Source organism: Mandrillus leucophaeus, unplaced genomic scaffold (genome assembly GCF_000951045.1).
Source record: "Mandrillus leucophaeus isolate KB7577 unplaced genomic scaffold, Mleu.le_1.0 Scaffold860, whole genome shotgun sequence".
In the NCBI taxonomy this organism is placed as follows: Eukaryota; Metazoa; Chordata; class Mammalia; order Primates; family Cercopithecidae; genus Mandrillus; species Mandrillus leucophaeus.
Window position 1 is genome coordinate 163,475 of NW_012109364.1, and position 27,274 is coordinate 190,748.

Below are 27,274 nucleotides of genomic sequence, written 5' to 3' on the forward strand. Positions count from 1 at the left end.
AAAAAAAAAACAGTGACAAATAGATATAATTAAAACTGAAAAGCTTCTGCACAGCAAAATAAACCATCAACAGAGAAAACAGACAACCTACAAAATGGGAGAAAATTTTTGCAAGCTCTGCATCTGATAAAGGTCTAATATCCAACATCTATAAGGAACTTAAACAAATTTACAAGAAAAAAATACAGCCATATTAAAAAGTGAGCAAAAGACATGAACACTTTTCAAAAGGCGACCTACATGTACCAAAAAGCATATGAAGAAAAGCTCAACATACATTAGAAAAATGCAAATCAAAACCACAGATACCATCTCACACAAGTCACAATGGCTACCATTAAAAAGTCAAAAAAAAAAAAAATAACAGATGCTGGTGAGGTTGCAGAGAAAAAGGAATGCTTATACAATATTGTTGGGAATGTAAATTAGTTCAGCCACTGTGGAAAGCTATGTGGTGATTCCTCAAAAAACTAAAAGCAGAAGTATCATTCAACCCAGGAATCCCATTACTGGGTATATACCCAAAGGAATATAAGTCATTCTACCATAAAGACACATGTACACAAATGTTCATTGTAGCACTATTCACAGTAGCAAAGGCATGGAATCAAGTAAATACCCATCAGTGACAGATTAGATTTTAAAAACGTGGCACATATACACCATGAAATACAATGCAACATAAAAAAGAATAAGATACTGTGTTTCACGGGAACATGGATAGAGCTGGAGGCCATTATCCTCAGCAAACTAATGCAGGAACAGAAAACCAAACACGGCACATTCTCACTTATAAGTGGGAGTTAAATGATAACTCATGGACACAAAGAGGAAAACAATGGGCATTGGGACCTGTTGGTGGGTAGAGAGTGAAAGGAGGGATAGAAACAAAAAAAATAACTATTGGGTACTAGGATTAGTACCTGGGTAATGAAATAATCTGTATAACAAACCCCCATGACAAGTTTACCTGTATAACAAACCTGCACGTGTACCCCTGAACCTAAGATATATATTTTTTTAAATCACTGAAAGAGTTCACCCAGGAAGGGTAAAGCAAGAGAAACTTTAAAATGACAAAACACCCAGAAACATACAAGAAAATTATGAAACACCAAGGATAGAGTGTCCCAAAGCTTCCAGAAAGAAAACAAAGCCCAGTTTCCCTACAAAATAAATGTCATTAATCTATAATCAGACTTCTCATAAACAACACTGTAGTCAATGCTTTACAATGTTCTGACATTCAAGTTTAAGGGAGAATAAATATATATTAAACATACAAGGACTGCAAAGTTTCAGAAAACATCAGTTTGAAAAAACATTCAAAATCATACTCCAGAAAATGAAATGAAATCCAAGAAAATAGAATGATGACAAGGGATACATGAAAAAAAAAATTAAATCAAGAAAACACATAGGTAATTTTAAATTATTGCTGACATTTGTATCTACAGCTTAGTGCACATTAAGGAGTTTTTTAAAAAGTAAAGACATAATATTAAAAACAATAGCAAGAGACTATCATCAGTATTTCAACAATATGTGAAAGATGGGAAGAGGAAAAGAAGAGGTAAAAGGTGCTAAAAGTATTTTTAGGAAGGGGAAAATAATAGAAATTAATCAATTTTCAATATTCATATAGAAATGATTAACGTTTCTTTTAAATCTAAGTATAACCAACAAAATAATTAAAATTAGAATGTTTACTTTCCAAAAAGAAAAAAAAAAAAAAATGTTTACTTTCCAAATAAAAGGCAAAACAAAATTCAGTAAAAATAATGAAAAGCTGGAAAGACAGAAATAATGAATACATGGCAATTTCTTAATGTTTCCTGAAAAGTTAAATATATACCTACCACATGATCCAGCAATTTTACTCCTAAGTATTTATCCAAGAGAAAAGAAAGCATATATTCATACACCAAGAACATGTATGTTCATAGCACCTTTGTTTATAATAGCTAAGAATTTTAAAGAACTCAAATGTCCATCAGCAGGTAAATGTATAAACAAACTGGAGTAAACACGTGCAATGGAATACTGCTATTTAACCAGAGAAAGCCAGGGTCAGCAAAGCATCCTGCCTGCCAGCTGTTTTTGGATAGCCCACAAGCAAAGAACGACTTTTAAATTTTTAAGTGATTAGAAAAATAAAAGAATTCTATTTCATGAAAATTTAAAATTACAATATTCATAAAGTTTTATTGGAAAATAGCCATGCTCGTTTTTTGACATATTGTCATGGCTGCTTTCAGTCCATAATGACAGAGTTGAGTAAGTTGAGTTATTAAAACAATGACTGGAAGCAGCCTAAATGCCAATCAACCAACAAGTGGATAAAGAAAATACACTATGGAATACTACTCAGCCACAAAAAGAAACAAAATTATGTCATTTGCAGCAACTTGGATGGAGTTGGACTCCATTATTCTAAGTGAAGTAACTCAGGAATGGAAAACCAAATACTGTTATGTTCTCGCTTATAAACGGGAGCTAAGCTATGAGGATGGAAGAGCATAAAAATGATAAAATGGACTTTGGGGACTTGTAGGGGGTGGAATGTGAGAGGGACCTGAGGGATAAAGGACTTTGAGTACATTGTACACTGCTTGGGTTCATATACACCAAAATCTCAGAAATTACTGCTACAGAACTTATCTGTGTAGCTAAAATCCACCTGTTTTCCAAAAATTATTGAAATAAAATTTTAGGAAAAAATTAAAAAATAAAGACCATATGGCCTGCAAGGAACTGTAAGTTACTCACCTAGCTCTTAGAGAAAAAGTGTGTCAACCCCTGATAAAAAGGAATGTATATGGATATACACAACATGGGTGAATTTCAAAATAATTATGCTGAATGAAAAAAGCCAGACAAAAGGCAGACCTACTATTGGATTCCATTTACATAAAACTCTTGAAAATGCAATCCGAACTATATGGATGAAAAGCAGATCAGTTGTCTGGAGAGAGAAACACTGGGGAAGGACTAAAGGGAATTACAATGGGGTACAAGGAAACTTGTAGGGGTGACGGATACCTTATCTTGATGGTGGTGATGGTTTCTCTGGTATATTACATATGTTAAAACCTATCGAATGTACACTTTAAATATGTGCAACTTATATATCTCAAGTATACCTCAATAAAGTTCAAAAAGTAAAGTCTATGACAATTGAAAGACAGGAAAGGCAAAAAAGAAAAAAATGGCAGTATTAATTTTTTGTGGGATGCAGCTAATATAATACTCAGAGGGTTTTTTTTCAGACTTCAAAGCTGAAAATTAATAAGCTAAGCATCTGAAGAATTTAGGAAAAGAACATTAAAAACCCATATAAAAGAAAGAAAAAGTAGTAAAGGCAAGATCAGAAACTAATGAAATAATGGACAGTAGAAGATACCTAAGATTCTTTCCAAATAATGTTAAAACTGATTAACTTGTGAGAATTATCCTACCCCAAAAGAATGCACAAATAACCAATGTCAGGAATATAAAAGAAGTCATCTCTAAAAATACTACAACTATTAAATAATAAAATTATAAACAACTGTTTATAATTTATAAATTATAAATAACTGGCAATAAATTTGAAAATTTAAATATAGAAAATTTTTCCTAGAGAAAAAATATAATTTGCCAAAACAGAATCAATAATAAATACAAAATCTGCATTGTCCTATAACCAGTATATAAGCCAATAGTTGAAAATGTTCCCCCATAGAAAACTTCGGGTTCCCAGCGGCTTTTTTTCCCAGTGAGGTCTTTGAAAGACAAAGATATAATTCCACTCTCTTAGAAACATATTCCATGTACAGAAAAATAAGAAATACACAAAAGTCATTTTATGAAGGCAGACATAACCTTAATAGCCTGATAACCTGACAAGGACAGTAGAGCAAGGAGAATTATGGGTCATTTGTACACATGAACATAGATGCAAAAATTGTATTAAAATATTCCCTAACAAAATCTAGATGTATGCAAAAGACAATATGAAACAGACAAGTTGGGTTTATTCTAGAATGTAAGGTTGGTTTGACTGAAAAATTGATCACTATGATTAAACACATTAACAGATTGAAGAAGCTACATCTTGTCAATAAGTGCTGAGAAAGCATATAATAAAAGTCAACATCCATTCTTGATTAAACAAAATAACCTCTTAGTAAAGGATAAAAATAGATAGGAGCTCACTTAATATGGTAAAAGGTATCTAAAAAATAGAAATAAACAACAGTAAACCTTATACTTAATGCAAAAACAACGAAAGCTTTCCCTTTGAGATCAGGTAACAAGACAAGTATACCTGTAATCAACACTGCTCTTCAGTATTGAACTAGGGGAAAAAAGAAAAGTTATAAAGATTGGGAAGCAAGAAATAAAACATTATTATTTGAAAATAATATAAATGAAATACAGTTTATAGAAAAGTAGAATCTACTGATTGTTAGAACAAGATTGATTGTTAAGCAAGGTTGCTGAATACTTAATATGCAGAAATTAACTGCATTTCTACTTTCCAGCAATAAACCAAAAATGAAATTGACAGTAACATTAAAGAAAAAACATGTAGCCAGAAATAATCTTATAAAAGATGTACAAAATCTCTATGGTAAAATCACTTCAATAGATGCAGCTACTGAATATCTATTTTTAAAAAGACATGTTATTGGACTTTATCAAAAACCATACATAAAAAGTAATTCCAAGTAGATTAGTGATCTTAATGTAAAAGGGACAGCCTAAAGAATGAAGAATTAACCAAAAGAAGAGCCTAGATTTATGGCTATAACATGCCCTATGTCTTTCTTATATGAAAAGCCATTTCAAATGAATATGAAAAAGATGCACAGCCAATTCTCCTGACATCACCCTCACTTTTTTTTTTAATTCCTCAGCAGTTTTAAAACTAAAAATTACCTTATGTTTTCCCGTTCTTGATCAATATATCTTATTTGTGATGCAAGCATTGTTTTATGAACCTTAATTTCTTCAGTTCGCTCTTCCATTGCTGTGTATAATTGCTGTTTTCTTTTTTCTAGGGAAAGAACTTCTTCTGCCTTACTGTGAAGCATTTCTCGAGTACGCTTAACTTCAAGTTTTAAAAGACTGTCCTCTATCATCAAATCCTATCAACATAACAAAATGGTCAAATACTGAAATTATTTTTTATTGCAAAACCAAAATATTTTTCCTTTTATGGCTATATAAGTAAAACTTGAAAATATATATTTTTCTAATTTAACCATTGACTAAGATATTAACTAGGGCTAAAATTAAATTGATCAGAGTCATAGCCTTTTTTTTTTTAAGAAAAGGGTTTATAGTTATTCGAAATCTTTTTTATAATTCAATTTTAAAGTCAAGCTTTGCTATTATAAAAAACAAAGGGAAGAAGTTATTCCTGAAATTAAACTTACACTATCCCAAAAACATAAAGCCCTATGAATGGCCATTTTTATACTCTGAATCTCACAAAATAATGTGGAAATATATTTTTATTTTAAGACATAAGAGTACACATATTAATCAATTTTCAGAATAGAAACCCCAGAAGAAAAACACTCCAGAATGTAAGATTTTATTGTTTCATAAACATAGCTTTTCATTTGGAGAGATTAGATACTTACATCTCACGTGCACCAAAAATATATTCTAGATGAATGAAAAATCTTAAGAGATGAAATCAATGTAACTACTAGAAATAGTAAACATTTGTGTGATTTGTAGTGTAACCAAGAAGTTTCTAAGCATAAAAATTAAAAAGAAAATAAAACTAAAAGATTTGATGTTTAAAAAAACTTTTATGTCACAAACACTGAATAAAAATGTAAAGGTAAATGGTGAAAATGTTTACAATATTTATGACAGAGATATTTTTACATATGAAAATTTTTTATAATTTATATATGTAAACCTCCCAGTGGAAAACTGGGCCAAGAATACAAACTAGAGCTCCAAAGAAAAAAAAATATGGAACATGACATAACAGAGAAAAGTGTTTTAAACATTTTTATTTAAACATAAATGTTTGAAAATTTATCATTAAAATATTTTTAAACCACCAATTTTAAAAATGCAGACTAAAACAAAGAGATACCATGTTTGACTATCAAACTGGCAACAATTTTCTAAATTAGGACATCCAGCCTCAGTGGTAGTGAATAAAATAGAATGCTTACACACTACTGATAGGAGTATTAATGGTAGGTACCCTCTAGTAGAGAATTGGGCTTAAAAATAGTTTTGAGACACTAAAAATATTCATTTCTTTCTGAACCATAATTATATAGCTAGGAATTTATCCAAAGGAACTAACTGAATAGAACTATACAATGAACAACTAATTGAACAACTGCATTATACATGTAGTACTATTACAATAGCCAAGCATTGGAAAGAAACAAAAATCTAAAAAATAGGGGATGGTTAAATATACTATGGTAACTTCATGCAATGGACTTATAGAAAGCCTTCAAATATGTTTTTGAATAATGTTTTAGGATACATATGATATATAGAAGTTTTTTAAATACAACGTGAAAAGCCAAATTTCTTAAAAGACTGGAGGGAAATAACAGACTTTAACACTGTTTATATTGGGTATAATGATTATAGTGACATTTTCTTTTTCATAATTTGCTATATTTTTTCATTTGTCTATGATTAACATGGAAACATGGTTTTCAATACTATATATGCATACAATTTTACTGCACCTGCTTAAAAGCTTTGGCTTTATCAAGTTCTTTCTCTGATCTGTCAATGAAAAGGTTTAGTTCATTTATTTTGGTCATAAGGGACTGTTTTTCTTCACTGTTTTTACTATATGACTTCTTGATAAAATAAAGATCATTCTGCAAAAAGAAAAAAGATATATAAATGTATGTTTTAAATATTAACAAAAGTATTAAATACATACTGTATCATATGTATCTTACATAAATTATATACTCAGATATTTATAATAATCCTATGTTTTATTATCTCTCTTCCTGCTATGTCTCTAATATAATATACATGGATAGTCACATAGGAACATTTTCATTTTTATCATCAATTGATATTTTGGATTTAGTATGAGTTCAGTAATTCTAGGAAATATATACTTCCAGTTCAACCTAATGAATCACAGTCATCCCTCAGTATTCTCTGGGGATTGGTTGCAGGACAACAGCACTACCACCACCATCCACCAGGTATGGATGTTCAAGTCCCTTATATAAAATAGCAGTGTTTGCATGTTATCTACACGCATCCTCCTGTATAATTTAAATTATCTTTATATTACTTATGTAATAAAATATAAATGTTATATAAATAGTTGTTATACTATATCATTTAGGGAATAATGACAAGAAAAAGGTCTGTACATTTTCAGTACAGACGCAAATCACCCATTTTTTTTTTGAGTATTTTCAGTCTGCAGTTGGATGAATCTGCAGATGTGGAGCTTGTGGATACAGAGGGCTGACTGTGTTAGGGGACTGCCATTTATGAGGAGATGGGAGCATACACTGGCTCATTACATGGTTCACCACTCCCATACTGGAGTTCATTGTTTGATTCTATGCAAGTCCCAGATAGTAAGGACATCAACAGTCTGAGAAAGCATAGGGTGCTGTTTAAGAGTACCAGCTCTTAGAATCAGATGGCCTTAATCACATACTAGCCATCTGACCCTAGTATGATGTACTCTTCCTCAGTTTCCTCATCTCTAAAATGGAGATGAGGACAGTTCCTACCTTCCTGCATTATTGTGAAGATTAAAGATGTTACTGTCAAAGTGTGTGTATAACAGTACTTGACACATAGAACTTCCCTGTAAATGTCAGCTATTATTAAATTACATACAAAACTGCATATTGCTAAAGAGAAAAATGTTTGGTTAGATCCAATTCCATCATATGCATAAATAGATCATACATACGCAGATACCAGTTTTCTAGTTTTATACCTATTTATATCTCTCTTTCCACCCAGAACCCAGAATAAGGTTTATGCTCTTATTCCCTTGTTTCCTGAATCTGAACTTTCCAGTTCCAAGATCTCTTTCTCTCTCTTCCTCCCTCCATCAGTTCCTCCTCTCCTGTCTTTTTAATTGCCTGTATTTCTCTGAAGTATTGGGACCTAAGATTTCAGCAAGATAGTAAGAAGGAAATTTGTTGCATAAAAATGTGATTTTATGAAATTAAATTTGAGAAAAAGAGTTAAAACAATGTGATTTTCAACCTGAAGAAACTAGTTTCTGTATGTAAAATTAGATGGAGTGGCATGTGAGAGGGCATACAGGATGACTTTACAATCTGTTGCTACTATTGAAAAGAGCAGCTCTTCATAATGACCAAAGGCTAACTAGCTTTAATATAATTTATTAATTCACTTACATTTCTATTAATTTACGTATCTCTCTGTTAAAACCAGAGTTGGAATAGGCATAAGCACTTGACAGTGGTATGATAGAGGGAGCAGTCAGAGTAGTTCAAAGGGGGAAGAACTATAACCATCCCCACACAGCAAAACAGACACACTCCAGGCCAGGGGCAAGGAACAAAGTCATACCTCTAACATTGTATAGCATTAATATTCTCATATTCTAAATAATCAAAACAATACCACATACTGAGTACCTACTAAAGTATTGTGCTAAGATATAAACTGCTTCTAGTTCTCCCAAATGTCCTAAAATAATAATTTTCCCCCATTTAATAGACGAGTAAACTAGAGCTCAGAAAAGTTAAAATAGTAGTAGTGGTATAGCCTTGAAATTTAAAACTAGTTCTATCTGATCCAAAAACCAGTGTTTTTCCCCACTAAGCAAAGATAACCATTTTAAAATATTTCATCAGACTACAAACTACTCCAAACCAAAATTTTGTCTTCTTAAAATAAGAGAAAAAAATAAGTAATACCTCTCCACCTTTTGCAGCACTCAAGGATAGGGCAATTCTTTTTATAACCACCAGAGGATACATCAATAGTCTTTCCAGTGGTAAATAACATTTAGACCCTGCTAAGTTCTCACCCCATTCAGGTCCATGCTCAGTCTCTCACTTTTACTCTCTAGTCAAACTTTAACACAGTTTTTATATTACAATAAACATAATAAAATTCCTAAAGATGAAGACATTCTTACTTTATTAACAGAATCCAATCATTTCAAATATTATAACTAAGTAAAGATTTGAATAACAACTGCTGACTCATTAAAGAGCAGTTTCTTTTTAGATGGTGTTTTAAAGACAAAGGGCAATCAAGTTATTTCTTATGGCAGTTATAAAATAGAAAACTAGAACTTATCAATGTTCTAAACAGTGTACTCTTTAAGAGTATTTAGAAGTCAAATGCAGGAGGGGTCAAATCATAGTTCTCTGTGTACTAGCTGTATAACCTGGACAAATTACTTACTCTATAAAACAGATAATAGTATCTTCCTCACATTTGTAAGAATTATATGAAATAAAATACTAGAGGCATGTCATACAATATTTAGCATATACTAAATGCATCATCAATGGTAACATTACACACTAATAGTACAAAAATAAGAACATTGTTCATACATTTGTTATATATGTGTGTAGACTGGCAATCACCCTATTCAAAGTAGTCTTAGGAACAAGTCTTAAAACAGAATGACTAGGATATTTGAAACATAAAATGTAGTTTGGCTAAGTTACATGAAGCTTCTTGATCTGTGTTTCCAAAAGGCCACATGTAGATTTTTTCTCTTCCAAAGACTTCTTAAGTTCAACAATTTTTGCTTCAAGGGCTTGTTTTTCTTCTGAATTAATTTCTCCCTTTAACCGTGACATTCTCCGTTCCACTTGTTGAATGTGAAAATCCTGTTACAGTTAAAAAAAAAAAAAAAAGTTATTACAAAGAAGCAAACAAAAGCATTTCTATAAGTGTAAAAACAAAGTGAATACTTTCTTATGAGTTTGAACTGGGCATTATCATGTAATAAAGTCACTTTAGTTTTTCAGTAATTCAGGATAAAATCCTTTTCACTCTAAGAGGAACAAAAATAAACTGTATCTCAACAATCAAGGTCCATGATAGACACAGAAATAATCTTCTGAAAATATGACAAAGTTGGGGGACATTTATCATACTACCATGATGGAGTCTCAGTAAATTCACTGGATTTACATGAATTGGGATTCCTGAGGGCACATTATCTAAGGGATACAAAACAGGTAGTCACTAATTGTTAGCCATGAAAAGTTCAAATAACATCTAATTAATTATTCTTAATATTATATTTTAACATCTGTAATTTTTAAAAACTAAGAATATGTATTAGATGAGAAAATTAAGATGTAGGGATGGAGAATAGTAAGACATTAACACAAATATATAAATAGAACAAAATAAGGAAAAACTGAAAAAAAATGCTTTTACTCTATTAGCATGGGAGTGAGGTGGTGGTGCATAACTAAGAATCAACATACACTTTTTCTCAGTTTCAGATATCTCAGGCCTTCTTTTGTTTTACTCTGGATGCAAATGTCTCAGGTCCCTTTAAAACAACGTTCTCACTCTAACTAGAGTTCTCTCTCCTCTTGCCTGTTTATTTCAGACTGAGAGGAAAAAAATAACTTTTAAGGCTCCCTCACCCTACTACTGAACTAACATGATGTCTCACCTTCAGCATCTGTCTGTCCTCCACAAGAGTACTTAGAATTCTTTGTTTTATTAGAACATGGTGTATCTTGACCATCACAACTGTAATAAATCAATGTGGAAGATATTCATAAAATAATATCTACCTGACTGTACATAATTTCTTGCTGCTTCAAGGTTTCAAAATCCAGTTTTTGTAACTGATGGTTGAGATGTTTCAGAGAGGAACGAGTTCCTTCAATTTCTGATAAAACCGCTTTTTCTTTCATTGTCTCAGTCTGTAACTCCTGAGCTTTCTTAAACAGCACATTTTTTATGAGGTTCAGTTGAACATCTACTTCCTGATAATAAGGAAGTGATTAATGAAATTAAATATACTGAAATGTTGTATTTCATATGAACATAATAACTTAGAAACTCAAATAAATTTGAACCCTCCACCATTTTAGCCCCTTAGAAGATAAAGCTCTTCCCACAATTTTAACAAGTCCCTAACATTTCTTATGGTCTACTCTATTCTAGTAGACTAGGGTAGTTTTTATACCTGTATCATACACCTTGACCTGTCATCTTAATTTCATCCCATGCTCCCCTAGCCTAGCAGTTGGCCATTCCACTGATTTCCTCAAAAAATAAAGTCCACTGGAAACATACAGCCTGTACATTCACAGAGTTTACTAAAGTCTTGAGGCTGCTATGGAGAAGAAATCACGTCATTCAATCTCCCACCTTTCAGGCACTATCCAGTGGTAAGCAGGTAAATGTTTAACCATCATCTCTCCAGGAGATGAGAGGCTAGGGGGAGAATCTGATTTCCATGGTATAAATACTCCCACTATGGCCAATTTCATGCTACTAACATGATTCCACTAAAGGCAGAATTGGGAAGAAATTCACAGAAGCAGACCATTTTGTGCTATTTCCAACGTACAGATAAAACAGACATAAGTAACCTTAAGAGCACAGAATAATAAAATATTTGGAAGTAATGAGTGCTGAGTATGTATTACTTTTTTTGTAAATGCCATTTATTTAACTGTGATTTTATATATTTTCATTTTTAATCATAGGTGTATTTAGGAAAATTTCTAAAAATTTAACTATTGGCTCTTGTAAGCTGGTAGGAGCTGGCCCCAGCACACTACAGGAACTACCTGTCACTCACTCTTTGCCTCCAGTTGGCCTCTCTACCATGTGCAGCTCTAGGAAATAGAAATGAGTCCCCCATCCCACTGCTCCTCTCTCAGGAAGCAAACCTGTCTTGTCCTGGAAGCCTCACAACCAATGTGTTCTAGGCTTTAAATTGATCTACCATGCCATGATCAATTGAAAATTATCATTCTTAAATGCTGAAATAATTTGCCTCTGTGATCTTACACCCAAATAAGCATATTTTCCTTTAGCAACCAACAAACCTGAATATGACACAAAACAAGTCTGTGACTGGTACATTTAAATATTCGCATAAACAAGAAATATAATCTGATATTCAATGCATTATTTTACATATAATAGACAATTTTCAATGGACTTAAGATCTTCTCAAAGATTGCCTGGCAAAATTTTAAAGTCAATGCTTAGTGGTGAATAACACAGTATATCTCCAAAAAAGATAGGGTTGGGATTTTTTCAAACAAACAAAAACCAACAGCAATGAAGAAAACCCCAAGACTATGAACACAGCCCTGCTGAAAAAACAATCAGTACACCCTGCTACTAATATTAATTTTTCTAATTTAGCTAGTTCTTCAAAAATGTCTGAAGTTTTTAATTCTCTGTGATGAAAAGGTCTATTTCATATAAATTTCACAATGTTTACAAGTTTCTGATAACTACTAATACATATCATCTGTTACAGGGAATCATGCTCTTAGGAAAAAAACACCAAAACTTTTAAAAAATAATGTGTAATTTGAATACCATTCATGTCAAGACTGCAGCATGATTTTATTACTTAGAAATTTTACAGCACACTGAGGAAGTTGGATCCCATCCAAATATAAGCGGAGCCAGATGAGATATAAGCCTCATATTGGGAGATTTTGCCACCATCTTCAACTACCCGTTTTTCAGCCCCCCAAAATGCGTAAAAGCAAGAAGTAGTGTCAGGTCACACTTAAAGTTCACACTTATAGTTCACTTTGAAGTTTTCAAAGAGGAAATGGTGCACCAGCCTTTTCCAGCTCCTCGAAAATTGGCTTTAATGCCATCAACATGCCAAAAAGACTGAGGTAGAAGAGGGTGCCAGTAGGGTTAGCAAAGTGATAACATTTCAAAGGCCATTTACCAAGAAAATTTGCCAGATTTTAAGGGGTTAAAGAGATAGTAGATGATGAAGAAGTACAAATCAGAAATGTAGATGATGATGGGAATTTGATTACAAAAAAAACAGTGATAATCATGTAGAAATCAGTTGTAAAACAAAGCCACTTTTCAAGCTATTTATATGCAATAGACTAATAGATATATGGATGATGGCAGGGACACAGATACAGCAGGCTTCAGGAAGGAATGGAATCCAGGGCACAGTGGGGGAGCTACTTTTTTAAAAAGACACCAAGCCAGGCATGGTGGCTCATGTCTGTAATCCCAGCACTTTGGGAGGTGGAGGAGGGTAGATCACTTGAGGTCAGGAGCTTGAGACCAGCCTGGCCAACATGGTGAAACCCCATCTCTACTAAAAATACAAAAATTAGCCAGGTGTGGTGGCACGTGCCTGTAATGCCAGCTACTCAGGAGGCTGAGGCAGCAGAATCGCTTGAACCTGTGAGGCGGAGGTTGTAGTGAGTTAAGATCATGTCACTGCACTCCAGTCTGGGGGACAGAGTGAGACTCAGTCTCAAAAAAATAATAATAAAATAAAATAGAAACTAAATAAATACAAAGACATCAAAATTAGTAGTTTAAGAAGAGAGGAGGCTAGCCGGGTGCAGTGGCTCACACCTGTAATCCCAGCACTTTGGGAGGCCAAGGCAGGCAGATCAAGACCAGCCTGGACAACATGGTGAAACCCCATCTCTACTAAAAATACAAAAATTAACCGGGCATGGTTGCAGGCACCTGTAATCCCAACTACTCGGGAGGCTGAGGCAGGAGAATCTCTTGAACTTGGGAGGTGGAGGTTGCAGTGAGCTGAGATTTTGCCATTGCACTTTAGCCTGGGTGACAAGAGCGAGACTTCGTCTCAAAAAAAAAAAAAAAAAGAAGAAGAAGAAGAAAAGAAGAGAGGAGACTGAGAATAACTTCAGAAGCAATGCATCAGAAGTCCAAAACCAGATTATAAATGTGATCATACCAAAAAGCAGAGCTTCTTACAAGACCTCCTCGTCCTCTGATCCTGAGTCTAATTAATTTACTGTTGCTAAATTTTCTATGATTTAAAAAAAATTAAAACTAAACTTTACCTTCACATCTTTTTCCTCCTCCTTTAGCATATCTTCCAAATTAGTAGCTTTCTCTTCTACAGACATGGTTTTCTCAGTTATCTCCTTTAATTTTGTTTGTATTTTCTCATTATGATTTTTAGTTTTTTGTAACCTGAAGAAGGTTTATCACAAGATAGAAAACGTGCCTAAAAAGCATTTAATACAAACAAATAATAGTTTATCCTAATATTTATTTGTATAACTTGAAGGGGTTTTTTGCTGTAAACCTTTTTATTACCACTACATATTTAATAGACCATAAAAATATGGCTACTGAGTCTTTGTGATGAAAATATGAGTAAAATTTTTTTAGGTTTAATAATGTAGTAGCTGGCCAGGTACGGTGGCTCACGCCTCTAATCCCAGCACTTTGGGAGGCCAAGGTGGGCGGATCATGAGGTCAGGAGATCGAGACCATCCTGGCTAACGTGGTGAAACCCTGTCTCTACTAAAACTACAAAAAATTAAAAATTAATTGGGTGTGGTGGCAGTCACCTGTAGTCCCAGCTACTCGGGAGGTTGAGGCAGGAGAATGGCATGAACCTGGGAGGCGGAGCTTGCAGTGAGCTGAGATCGCACCACTGTACTCCAGCCTGGGCAACAGAGTGAGATTCCATCTCAAAAAAAAAAAAAAAAAAAAAAAAGTAGTAGCTAAAATCTTACAGTTATTTAACCAACAAGTAGTCTTAAATATTTAATAATTTTCTAGATATAGTAGAATTAATCATAAACATATTTAAATAGCTTTTTTCTTACCTTGCTGTTTCTTCATGAATGTCCTTCTTTATCTTGGAAATATTTTTCCTCAGAGCTTCTAAATCACTGGAAGTTCTATTCACAGTGGCTTTTAAAGAATCCAGCTATTTATTAGTTAACAGACAGAAATTATATATTTACTCTGTATCTTATAACTTAATTTCATTTCTGAGTTTTATTCTGCCTACTTTAAGTTTTAACCTACATCACACCCACAAAAATAGTAGCCATTTTCTTATATTTAATATATAAACAGATTTCTATACTGATCTGATACCAAATTGTAATCGGCTTTGTTGTATAATCCTAGAAAATTATAGAGAACATATATGTGTTGAAAGTAAATGCAGAAATGTCTAATATCACTAGACCTGCTCAGAAAGAGCACATCCCCAAAGTCAAGATAAGCTAATATATATGTGCTCATAAGAATTATAAGTTTAATTGGATTTGAAAAATCTCAAAAGATTCTAATACATCAGACTCCTAATAACTACATTTTACTGTTAATCAACAGTAAACTGCATTTTACTATTAATCGAAATTATGAAAACAGAAAATCCAAGATACAAATTTTCTTTTTCATTAAGGACCTTTGCAAAAACCCTAAACTCTCCACCAAATACTCTCAGAACAGACACATTCAGCAAGGTTTCTGGAGACAAGATCAATATACAAAACCAGTTATATTCTATACACTTACAACAAGCAATCCAAAAAAAGAAATCAAGAAAACAATCCCATTTACAATGGCATCAAAAAGAATAAAATATTTAGGAATAAATTTAACAAAGGAAGAAAAAGATCTGTACACTAAAAACTATAAAACATTGATGAAAGAAATTGTAGAGGACATAAAGATATCCTGTGTTCATGGGTTGGAAGAATTAATACTGTTAAAATGTTCATACTATTCAAAGCGATCTACAGATTTGTGAAAGTTGTCAAAATCAAAATGGAATCACTTGTGTCAAACCCTGACAAAATTGAGCTAGGGAAGGCCATGAAGACAGAGTTCTCACACATATTTGCCCAATAACAAGAGCTATCCCAAGAGACACTGCCAGAACCACAGCCTTGCATAAAGACCACTGCAACCTTGCACAAAAACCCTCCTACAAAGACATCCGCCCAGTAACTGACTGATCAACCTTGGACTGACACTACCCTTATTGATTCCTATAGCCAAGGGTTATTATTTTTAAACAACTTAGGTAAACTTACTCATTTTACCTTTAAAAACTTTTGCCTTCCTTTATCTCCCTAGATATGCCTATAATCTGTCATAGCCTGTATATACTGGATTTTCAAATGCCCTGCTTATTCCTAATTAAGCTCAATATTTTTAGAGGGCCTCTCTCTGTTATTTAGGTTGACAGATTCAATACAATATCAAAATTCCAATGTCATTCTTCACTGAAATAGAAAAACAATTCTAAAATTCATATGGAGCCATAAAAGATCCCAAATAGCTCAAGTAATCTTAAGCAGAAAGAACAAAGCTGGAGGCAACATACTTTTTTATTTAAAATTGTATTACAAAGCCAAACTAATCAAAACCAAATGATGCAGTCATCCATTGGTATCTACAGGGGATTGGTTCCAGGATCCCTCACAGATACCAAAAGCTACCAGATGTGTAGGTCACTTATATAAAACGACATGTATTTGCATATAACCTATGTACATCCTCCTGTATACTTTAAATAATTTCTTGATTATTTATAACACCTAATACAATGTAAATGCTATGTAAACACTTTTCATATTTTTAAAATTTATATCTTTTTATTGTTATATTATTATTTTTATTGGGTTTCTTTTCTGAATATTTTTCATCAATTGTTGGTTGAATCTGCACATGCAGAATCCATGGATAAGGAAGGCTGACTGTACTGGCAAAAAAAACCAGACACATAGAAAAATGGAACAGAATAGAGAACCCGGAAATAAACTCATGCATATATGATCAACTAATTTCCAGCAAAGGTGTCAAGAATACACAATGGGGAAAGGATAGTCTCTTCAATCAATGGCGTTAAGAAAACTGGATAGCCACACGAAAAAAAAAAAAAAAAAAAAGAGAAAGAAATTGGGCTGTTCTCTGGTACCACATACAAAAATTAATTCCAAATGGATTAAAGACTTAACTATAAGACCTGACACTGTAAAACTTCTCAAAGAAAACATAGGAGAAAAACTCCTTGACATTGGTATCTGTAATGATTTTTTGAATTTGACACCAAAATTACAGGCAACAAAAGCAAAAATAAACATGCAGGACTACATCAAACTAAAAAGTTTCTTTAAGGAAAAGGAACCACCAGTAAAATGAAAAGGCAGCCTACAGAATGGAAGAAAATATTTGCAAACCATTTACCTGTGATGTGAATGGCACCCCGTGGTGCTTAATTAGGGGCTTAATCAGAGTATCCCAAAAGTTCCACTAACAAAGAGACATTAAAAAAAAAACCAAAAAACTAGAAGCTGTTTCTTCATCATAGGAAAAGCTTTATGCTTATTTTATATTTTATAGTAATTTGTCATGAACATACAAGCCAGTCTTTTTTAGTTGACATACCTCACCCTTCAGCTGAATTCTACTAGTTTCATGGTCTTGATATGCCGTTCTACTTTTTAAAAGTTTACGATCAGCCACAGAAATTCTTTTCTCATACTCTGTGTTATTCCCAATCTCATTTTCCAAAAACTTGATCTTTTCTTTAACCAAATTTTCTTTTTCTCTTGTTTCCTGCTTTATCCTTGCTAATTCCTAGGATTAAAACAAATGTATTTACTTAAATATATGTTTAAACTGACAAAACTAAAAGGAATTTAGTTTTTATTTTTCTATTATTACATTTAGTACTTATTTTACCAAAACTTCTTAGAAAGTTAGAAATATTAATGTCTATAAATTCATATTGTTAAATGTCTCTATTTCTTTCATATATCTGGTATTTTGCTAAAGAGATGAGAAAACAGTTATACATGAAAGGTAAAACCTACAAATGTAACAGTGGTGAATATTTTTCAACTGGAAAGCGGGGTTTCAGTGAAGTTTCCCAAATATTTTACAGGCTGTTTTTTTTCATGTTTTGAAAATAGCATTTTAGTTACTGGTTTCAATAGGAATATCTTCATTCAGGCCTTTCACTGGTCATAGAGACAATAATAAATAGAATACACAAAGCACTGTAACTGAAATGTGGACAAAGTACCATGGGAACAAAGAGATGATGAATTATTTCCAAGAGGAGTCATTAGATGACATTACACTTTCCTGGCTTTCCAGGATAGGGAAGAAAAGGAAAAGAAAAAGAAAAAGTAGAAGAAGAAAAAAGACGTGCCCAAGAGGCATCATTTGAGTCAGGCTTACAAACATGAATGGGGTTGCATAAATACTCTAATGTAGTTAAAGTGTAGGGTGGGAAGGCAAGGGTGCAAAGGTAATATATTAAGAAGGGTTGGGGTCCAGATGAAAGGCATAAAGCTGGAAAAGTAGGGGTTAGGGCCAAACTGTGAAAAAATTCAAATATCATGTTAAAGACTGCCTTTTAAGTAATGTAAAACAAAAAGATTTCAAAGCTGGGAAATAAAAAGATTAGATGTTGTGTTTACAAGTGATGCTGATGGCAATAAGTTGGATGAATTAGAAAAAAATTACCCTAATATGTATTACTTGCATGTATTCCAAAATGAAGTCCTTCCAAACAACTAATCACAGGAGACTGGGGGAGGAGGTATGTGTTCTGAAATCAGTAGATTTTAGAAATGCTGCATGTATACATATTAGCATTTTAAATGGCTACACATCTGAGATATAACATATTTTAAAAAGGAAAATTTAAAGTTGTTTAATTTTCAAGTTGTTTAATCCAGTTTTTAAGTTGTTTGATTATAGAATTAGCATTCCATAATAGTAGCATTCTAAATATTTACTGTCATTCACTCAAAAGACACGTCAAAACTTCCTAAGTTTAAATATTTCAAAATATGAATCCAGAGTTTCTTGCCTTATGATTTTTTCTACCACTTAATCAGATGCTTTAATTCTACTTTAATATCATACTTAATAGTGTTATTCATCACAAATTTTTCATATAGGTAATACTAAGTAATATTGTAAAACTTCTACACTGTAATAAAAGCATAGTAGAAAAATATTTTTCCACTTCTCCACATGGTTTCTTTTAAGAATACAATTTCAGGATTTTATGACCAGACCCCTGACAAGAAAATGCTGAGAAGGCAGGAATGAACTGTTTTGCAGGAAGAGGAACAAAAGAGTTCAGTTAGGAGATAAAATATGCCACCCTCAAATATGCTACTGTCAGAGGCATTTGAACCAGAGCAACTCCATCTTCCTTGAAGAGGGATAGCGTAAAATAAGGCTGTGACCTACAGGGCTGCATTCCCAGACAGGCAATCTAAGTCACAGGATGAGACAGGAGGTTGGCTCAAGATACAGGTCATAAAGAACTTGCTGATAAAAAAGATTGCAGTAAAGAAGCCAGCCAAATCCTACCAAAACCAAGATGGCAAACAGAGTGACCTCTGGTCATCTTCACTGCTTATTATATGCTAATTATGATACATTAGCCTACTAAAAGAAACTCCCACCAGCACCATGGCAGTTTTCAAATGCCCTAGCAATGTCAGGGAGTTACCCTATGTGGTCTAAAAGGGGGAGGCATGAATAATCTACCCCCTTATTTAGCATATAATCAAGAAATAACCATAAAAATGGGCAACCACCAGTCGTCAGGGCTGCTTTGCCTATGGAACAGTCATTCCTTTATTCCTTTGCTTTCTTAATAAACCTGCTTTCACTTTTACTCTGTGGATTTGCCTCAAATTTTTTCTTGCATGACATCCAAGAACACTCTTTCAGGGTCTGGATCAGGACCGCTTTCTGGTAACAGTATGAAAATAATAAAACCATAGAAATCAGAAATCCTATGTATCAGGGGTTTTTTAAAAATGTGTTCTGTTTCGTTTTATTCTCAGAGAGCAGTTGTCAAACACTTAGAAGCATCCCGCTGCCAATGGAATCACCTCTTAGCACCCTCCTTAGTCCCTGACAGCACAGTGAGGAGATGTCAACATGTAAGAAAGGAACCTCTGTGAATGTAACTAGGGAGCTATTAGTTGTGTACTCTGCCAAATCAGCTGCCTGAGTTACTTTAGCCATGGGGTTGTATGAGAAAACTGATTGTGGATCCATAATTGGCACATGACTTACAGAGAGGAAGCAGTCATGACTTGAGAAAAGAATTTTTATCTGAGAATTTTACATTATCAAGCCCAGAAAGGCGTTAAAATCAGACAGAAATAACATCCCACTCAACCCCTTTTATGAGCTGTGTATTCATCTCTTGATACAGCTTGCGATTGCCACAAGTAGCTGTAAATTAACCTAATAATGCCTCAGCAGATGCTATAACCCACACCCCACAGCTTAACAATGTATAGCCAATCAATAGCTGATGTTATTTCAATGTAAATTCTTGATAAACAAATCAGGAACTTCCTCTTTTTTCCCCCTTTAAAAATCTACTTGTAACTACTGCTAATTGGAGTGTATATCAGGGCAACTTGAATCTATACTCCCAGGCTGCAATCCTCAAGCTTGGCCCAAAGAAACTCTGCTCCATTAATTTTGCTTCAGCTTCTTCCTTGTAAGTTGACAGCTTAATGTTTGAAAGCAATGAGAAGTTAAGAAATATTAATAACAGACCAGGTGTGGTGGCTCACGCCTGAAATCCCAGCACTTTGGTAGGCGAGCGGATGGCCTGAGGTCAGGAGTTCAGGACCAGCCTGGCCAACATGATGAAACCCTGTCTCTACTAAAAATACAAAATTAGCTGGGCGTGGTGGTGAGAGCCTGTAATCCCAGCTACTTGGGAGGATGAGGCAGGAGAATTGCTTGAATCCCGGAGGCAGAGATTGCAGTGAGCTGAGATCACAGCATTGCACTCCAGCCTGGGCCACAAAAGTGAAACACCGTCTCAAAAAAAAAAAAAAAGTAGTATCAGCATTAAGAATTAAGAGAACCTGGGCCGGGCGCGGTGGCTCACGTCTGTAATCCCAGCACTTTGGGGGGCCAAGGCAGGCAGATCACGAGGTCAGGAGATCGATATCATCTTGGCTAACACAGTGAAACCCCGTCTCTACTAAAAATACAAAAAAATTAGCCGGGCGGGGTGGCGGGCGCCTGTAGTCCCAGCCACTCGGGGAGGCTGAGGCAGGAGAATGGTGTAAACCCGGGAGGCGGAGCTTGCAATGAGCAGAGATCGCGCCTCTGCACTCCAGCCTGGGCGACAGAGCAAGACTCCGTCTCAGAAAAAAAAAAAAAGAATTAAGAGAACCTCATAGTTAAGATTGGTTGTCCTTTGTCCCTCCTAGGGAGGTATAACCCATTTTGTTGACAAAATGTTGGTTACTTACAGAAATTGAAAATATAACAACCAAAAGTAAACCACACCCAGATACCAAAATTTAAACTCCCAGTAGCCTGAGCTGCTTGCCAAATGCCTTTCCGTGGAGTAGATGGAATTTAACCCATCTTCTCACCTGACTCCGAATTCCTTCTCTTTCTCAAATCTTCCCACTTTTACTCCCCATTATTTCACTCCTTGATGATTTTCCAAAAACATTATCCTAAATTACTTCTGAAAATAACAAGAGATAACACATGGTCTGTGTTATCAGTGCACTATTCCCCCCTTCCAACCCTCTATGTCATTACTGGTGTCTCAGCTTCAAATTGTAGTCTAGGTTTCTTTTCTGACTCTCTCTCCTTGTCCCTTGGTTATTCATGGAGGTTCATTTTCCTATTGTAACTTACTGCCAAATAGCATACACATTAAATCCAAGGGACCTTGGACAGCCATGTGTAAGTCAGGGCGTTGGTTTTATTGCAACAACAGTATCTACTGACACTCTCTTGTTCCACAATTCTGAGAAGACAGGATCCAGTGTTTGGAGTTATAATACTTCATGCAAATAATCTTCACCACATTTCCAAATGCATATAGAGTCAGCTTTCAAAAATATTTACCAAAACTACTCAATATTGCTACAAAATTGACTTTCAAATAACAATGTGATTTACATTTGGAATAATGAGTTAAATACAAAAGAGACAAATACAGCTGAACATTACAAGGACCAAACAACTACTTTACCAAAGCACTGTTGTCTATGTCTCCATCCCTCTTCTGCATCTGTTCTATTGTGTTCTCCCACTGTTTAATGAGTTCTTGTCTTTCATTATGAATCTTACGAAAATCTTGTGCCGCTTTATCCAATTCTAACTGTCAAATAGAGAGCAAACAACATTTCTGTAAATTTAAGTGGTTTTGCAAACATCACCTTGAAAATTAAGAAATAAAAATCTTCCTTAAACTAACCTGTGCACTTATAGTCTCTGTAAGTTCGTTGTCAAGTATCTTTCTTTTTTGATTACATTCCAAAGTAAGTCTTTCTAATTGCAGAGTCAGTGCCTATAATATAATTATATACAAAGATACTTATAATTCTCATTCTACTAATTTAAATGTTATTAGTGTATCTAACATTAAATAGTATTACACTATACATATACATTTATTTGATATCTAAAACAACTGTGAAATAATATCTTTCTTATCTTTTAATCCCAAAAAGCTAATGTAATGTGTTTGCACATAGCTGCATAAAAACTCAATTGTTTCTAAAATGACTTTTAATATTTTTAAAGTAAATTAGAAAAAACTTAAGTTATAATTTGCTATTTGAAAGTTTTAAAATAATGCATTTGGTATTAAATCTACTAGAAAATAGCATGTTTTATAATACTAGCTTTATTAGTATCACCAGATATAAGTAGATTTTAAGTGATTTTTATAACATAATCAATAGCACTACAGTCTCAAATCAGCAAAAACTACATGTAATATTCAAACTACATTTTAGGCAAAATAGCCAAAATACATTAAAATACTTCTAGTAGAAAACTTTCTCTTCTGAAATGCTTTTGAGCATCCTTATAAATCAGGATATTCTTAACCTGCGGTCCGTGGATCCTCAAATAATCAAAGGGAATCAGAGAATCTATAAAACAGTCAGTAATATTTTATGGGCATTTGAATATAGTCATTTTTTTCTACAGAGAAGACATTTGGCTTTATTAGCTTCTCCAAGAAGCCTCTGACTTAGAAGTTTCAGAATTGCCCCCTTAAAAATCGTTAAGTATAACTTTAGGTAAATAGGTTGACATACTATAGATTTAGAGAAAACTTAACAGTTACAATTTGTAATTTCTCACCCTGATTTTATTATCATCTTGTTGTGCATACTTCTGAAGAGTGAGAGCATCACTATCTTTATGAGCTGATTCTTCTAACCAGGCCTCCAATGCTTGCTGGTCCCAGTTCATTTGACATTTCAAACCATCCAATTTTTGAGTGGCTTTAAATATGCCATTCTAATTTCCAAAGAGAGAGAGAAAAGGGGACATTAAAAAACATTATTTATTATACAGACTAAAATAAAACATACCTTTATATACTATGAAGCAAAATTTAAAAAGAAGAAATCCTGTCCCTGCCTTCCAGATGTTTATAATATGCCATACTTCAATTATATAACTATTACACTTGTATCTTAATTCTTTGATTGTAAAATAGAGGAGAGATGACCATACAAAGTCAAGAACAGTAGTTGAGCCAAAGGTTGCTTTAAAAGGCTTTAGGCTTTAAGGTAGCTCCCTCACAGCAACTGCATTAATCATTCCACCAAAGCCACCCCAAATATATATGCAATCATAGTTAAAATAATATGTTTGGTATGCTAACTCAAATCCAAGACAAATATCCTTCAGCCCCATTTCCAATCATATTGTTTGCCCCTACGAAGTCTCTTATAGAGAATGTTGGAAACACTTCCAATCGAAGTAAATATAGTAAAAGAGATAAAAACATCTATGTACTAAATTTAGTCACTTAAAAAATCTAGACTCATAAAAAAACGGAGACTATATAAACAAATACAAATTAATAAGTATGTAATTATATACAAAGATTACATTATAAAATATGTACGTGTATTTCCATATGTATATGCACATGTAAAGAGAAGAATCAGAATTTGGAAAGAGCTCCCAAATCAAGTAACTATAAACAAAAGAAAACACAGAAATAGGTTAAAGTAGTTTAGTGTTAGAGTCACAAAACTGATAAATCAATATGAAAGGTCAACATTTTAAATGAAATTCAAAACTAAAAGTGATTTTTTAAAACGTGGCTATTAAAAATATTACACTTACATATAAACCATGCCTGGTATTTTATAACAGGCAGCAAGCATGGTACTTATAGTAAGTCTCAATAAGTAGCTGGTGAATGAATAATGGAAAAAATGTAATATTCCATTATTGTTTCATTCAAATCACAGCTCTATGTACCTTTCATTGTCCAAAAAACATGTAAGGAAACACTAGAAAACTAATATATGCCTTTCCCATACAGAAAAAAAAAAAAAAATTCAATGCTCATTTGGTGATGGAAGAATGAGCAGTAGCACAGAATTTTAAGTAATATTTCAACATATACTTCTTTATCGCTTTTCTTTTCCAGTATTGAAGCCATCTCATTTTCCAGTCGTTGAATTTCATCTTTCACTCGTCCCAATTCTCTTTGAGCAATGGCCTTAAAATGTTCTTCACTTTCAGTCTCACGCTCCCTTGCTTTGCAAAGAGACTACAGAATAACACACAAGATAAAAAGGCTTTTAAAATTTTAGAAATTTTGAATAAAAATATTTATAATAATCCATTAGATTAAAACAAAGTTCCCATAAATTGCTTACATTAAGTACTATTAATTCCACTAGTCTAAAACCTACATTACATTAGACTGTGATTACAATATAGTTGGTGTTGCTCACTAGTTGTAAGAAAGTCAATGAACTGTGCTAGGAGAAAATACTGTCAATAGTTTTCACATCTACTTTGATCTAGGAAAACTAAAGAAAACCAAAGGTTTGGTTAGACTTAAAACTTATTATCTACAAATAAGAAATATCCATTAAAAAACAATTGAGAAATGAGATGTTTTATATGAATTGATCAAATATTCTAATTAAGACATTATTTTTAAATAATTATTTAAACACCAATGGTTGTAAATATTCCCTAGAATATATTAGCATATAATCACACCTTTGTGTTCAGTTGTATGTAATAAAAGAGTATGTGTTAACTAATTTTACAGTGCTTCAAAGTTATCATTTAGTATTAATTTTACAGTACTAAAGCTACCATTGTTGGAGGCTTATTCTTCTTTTATCTCTATTACTCTATTTATTTGAAGTTCGATGATAGTAAGATACAACTACAGAGTCTCTGCCTCTCAAATCCCCAGCTCAGTAGTTCAATAACTTAAGGAAAAGTGTTGTTCCAAATAGTTAATCAATTACTCAACCACATTGAGATTCAAGAATTCTGAGTTTGTTTTTGAGTTTATTAAATTTGTAACTTTCTAATAAGACTTGTAAGCCATGTAATACTTACTTATCTATATTGATTATAAATTGCTTTTTAAAATATGGCACTGTTCATTTTTTGAAACTGCATACTATTTCTCAGACAGTAGATGCACTTTTTTAAAAAACTAGTTTGAGATAGAAGTTAGGAAACTTTCCAATGCTGTTTGCTGAGCTGCCTGGTTTGCTGGGCATCATTAGGGAGTGAGTTTCTATACTTGAACAGATTATTTATAAAACAAGCTTACTTAATCACCAGAAGTTTTAATTTTTATTATATTTATGTTAACATTTCTAAGATGCCTAATGTCTTCCCCAGTTATCTTAAATAAAGTCTCTTGAGTATAATTTAACTTTTTAATCTCAGGATTATTACTATGAGTTTCAATTCCTGAACAATGCTAAAATGCCATATGTGTAGACTACTGGCCTCCACTCAAAATGGCCCCAGTGAGTTGTGCTGATAAATTAAAAAGGAGACAGAAATTTTATTACGTGATATATTAGCTCTGTTTCTGCTTATAGTCATCATTTCTCACCACCATCATTATACCTTTCTCAAATAACCTGCTGTCTAATACAGATTGTTTGAATAATGATTTCTCCTTTCATATGGATTAATTTTTTGTTTAAAATCGAAGCAGTAGCAGCACTTTGGGAGGCTGAGGCGGGCAGATCACCTGAGGTCAGGAGTTCGAGACCAGCCTGGCCAACATGGTGAAACCTCGTCTCTACTAAAAATATAAAAATTAGCTGAGGATGGTGGCAGGTGCCTGTAATCCCAGCTACTCGGGATGCTGAGGCATGAGAATCACTTGAATTCGGGAGGCAGAGGTTTCAGTGAGCTGAGATCATGCCACTGTATTCCAGCCTGGACAACAGAGCAAGACTCCGTCTCAAAAAAAAAAAAAAAAATGGGTCAGTAGTTAGTTAGTTCCTCTAAGCCTTTTTCTATCTACTTTCATGTTCAAGGTTATGTTCACAGTAGTTTAACTATGCTAAGCCTTCCTATTAGAGCTGTAAAAATTACAGATGTAAATGTACTATGAGATATTTCATGACTATACATGATATAATCAACATAAATTTCAGTTACTGTACCTGTGTAATTGAGAGCTCTTGCTTAACATTTTTGAAGTGAGAAGTCATAGAATTAATACGCTCTTCATACTCACGTAACTCATCTTGCAAGCTTGCTCTTTCATCCTTCAGTTTTGACAACTGTAAATAATAAATACTATGATTAACCAAAGTTCTATTAAGTTTTACCATATGAAGGACTTAAAATCGAAGAAAATTAAATTTTCATTTACTTGTCTCAGTCAATTTGGACTGCTATAACAAAAATATCATAGACTAGGTAGCTTAAATAAAATTTAATTTGATTCATGAGAAATTCCTCACAGTTCTGAAGACTAGGAAGTCCAAGATCAAGGTGCCAACTAATTTGGTTCCTGGTAATGGCCTTCTTTCTGATTTGCAGACAGATGCCTTCTTGCTGTATCTTCACATGGCAGAGAAAGAGATCATCTCCCTCTTGTCTTTTCTTAAAAGGGCACCAGCACCATTCATGAGGGCGCTACCTCTATGACCTATTTACTTCTCAAAGGCTTCACCTCCAAATACCATCACATTGAGGACTGAGACCACCATATGAATTTTGGGAGGACACAAACATTAAAAACATAGCATTTTGTTTCTTTAAACGTCCACATGAACTTCTAAAGTCTACTAATTCTTTAAATATTATAAAATAGTGTTGTGATTTGGAGATTACTGTGGGAAAATTAGCACCATATTACACGGAATAGAAACCTCTCAGATTTGCAGTCATAGTAGATCTACTCAAAAACGCATTTTTCATACAGCAATACTATATTTTTATAGGGCAAAAATGAGATTCTATTCCATTATTAAACCACAAGTATCTTTTTTTT

The 27,274-nt window shown here is 33.4% G+C and overlaps 1 protein-coding gene across 1 annotated transcript in view; it reads right to left on the reverse strand.

Moving 5' to 3' along the window:
- CCDC39 (coiled-coil domain containing 39) overlaps nt 1-27,274 on the reverse strand; it is a 58,032-nt gene that overhangs the window by 19,239 nt on the left and 11,519 nt on the right. The window contains exons 2-13 of the mRNA XM_011968855.1: nt 26,439-26,558; nt 24,407-24,553; nt 23,122-23,280; nt 22,226-22,318; nt 22,001-22,129; nt 17,392-17,583; nt 14,811-14,914; nt 14,034-14,166; nt 10,776-10,970; nt 9,684-9,848; nt 6,723-6,860; nt 4,924-5,132 (exon numbers count right to left, since the gene is read on the reverse strand). Of these exons, the coding sequence (XP_011824245.1) occupies nt 4,924-5,132; nt 6,723-6,860; nt 9,684-9,848; nt 10,776-10,970; nt 14,034-14,166; nt 14,811-14,914; nt 17,392-17,583; nt 22,001-22,129; nt 22,226-22,318; nt 23,122-23,280; nt 24,407-24,553; nt 26,439-26,558 (1,784 nt within the window). The remainder of the gene's footprint in view (nt 1-4,923; nt 5,133-6,722; nt 6,861-9,683; nt 9,849-10,775; nt 10,971-14,033; nt 14,167-14,810; nt 14,915-17,391; nt 17,584-22,000; nt 22,130-22,225; nt 22,319-23,121; nt 23,281-24,406; nt 24,554-26,438; nt 26,559-27,274) is intronic.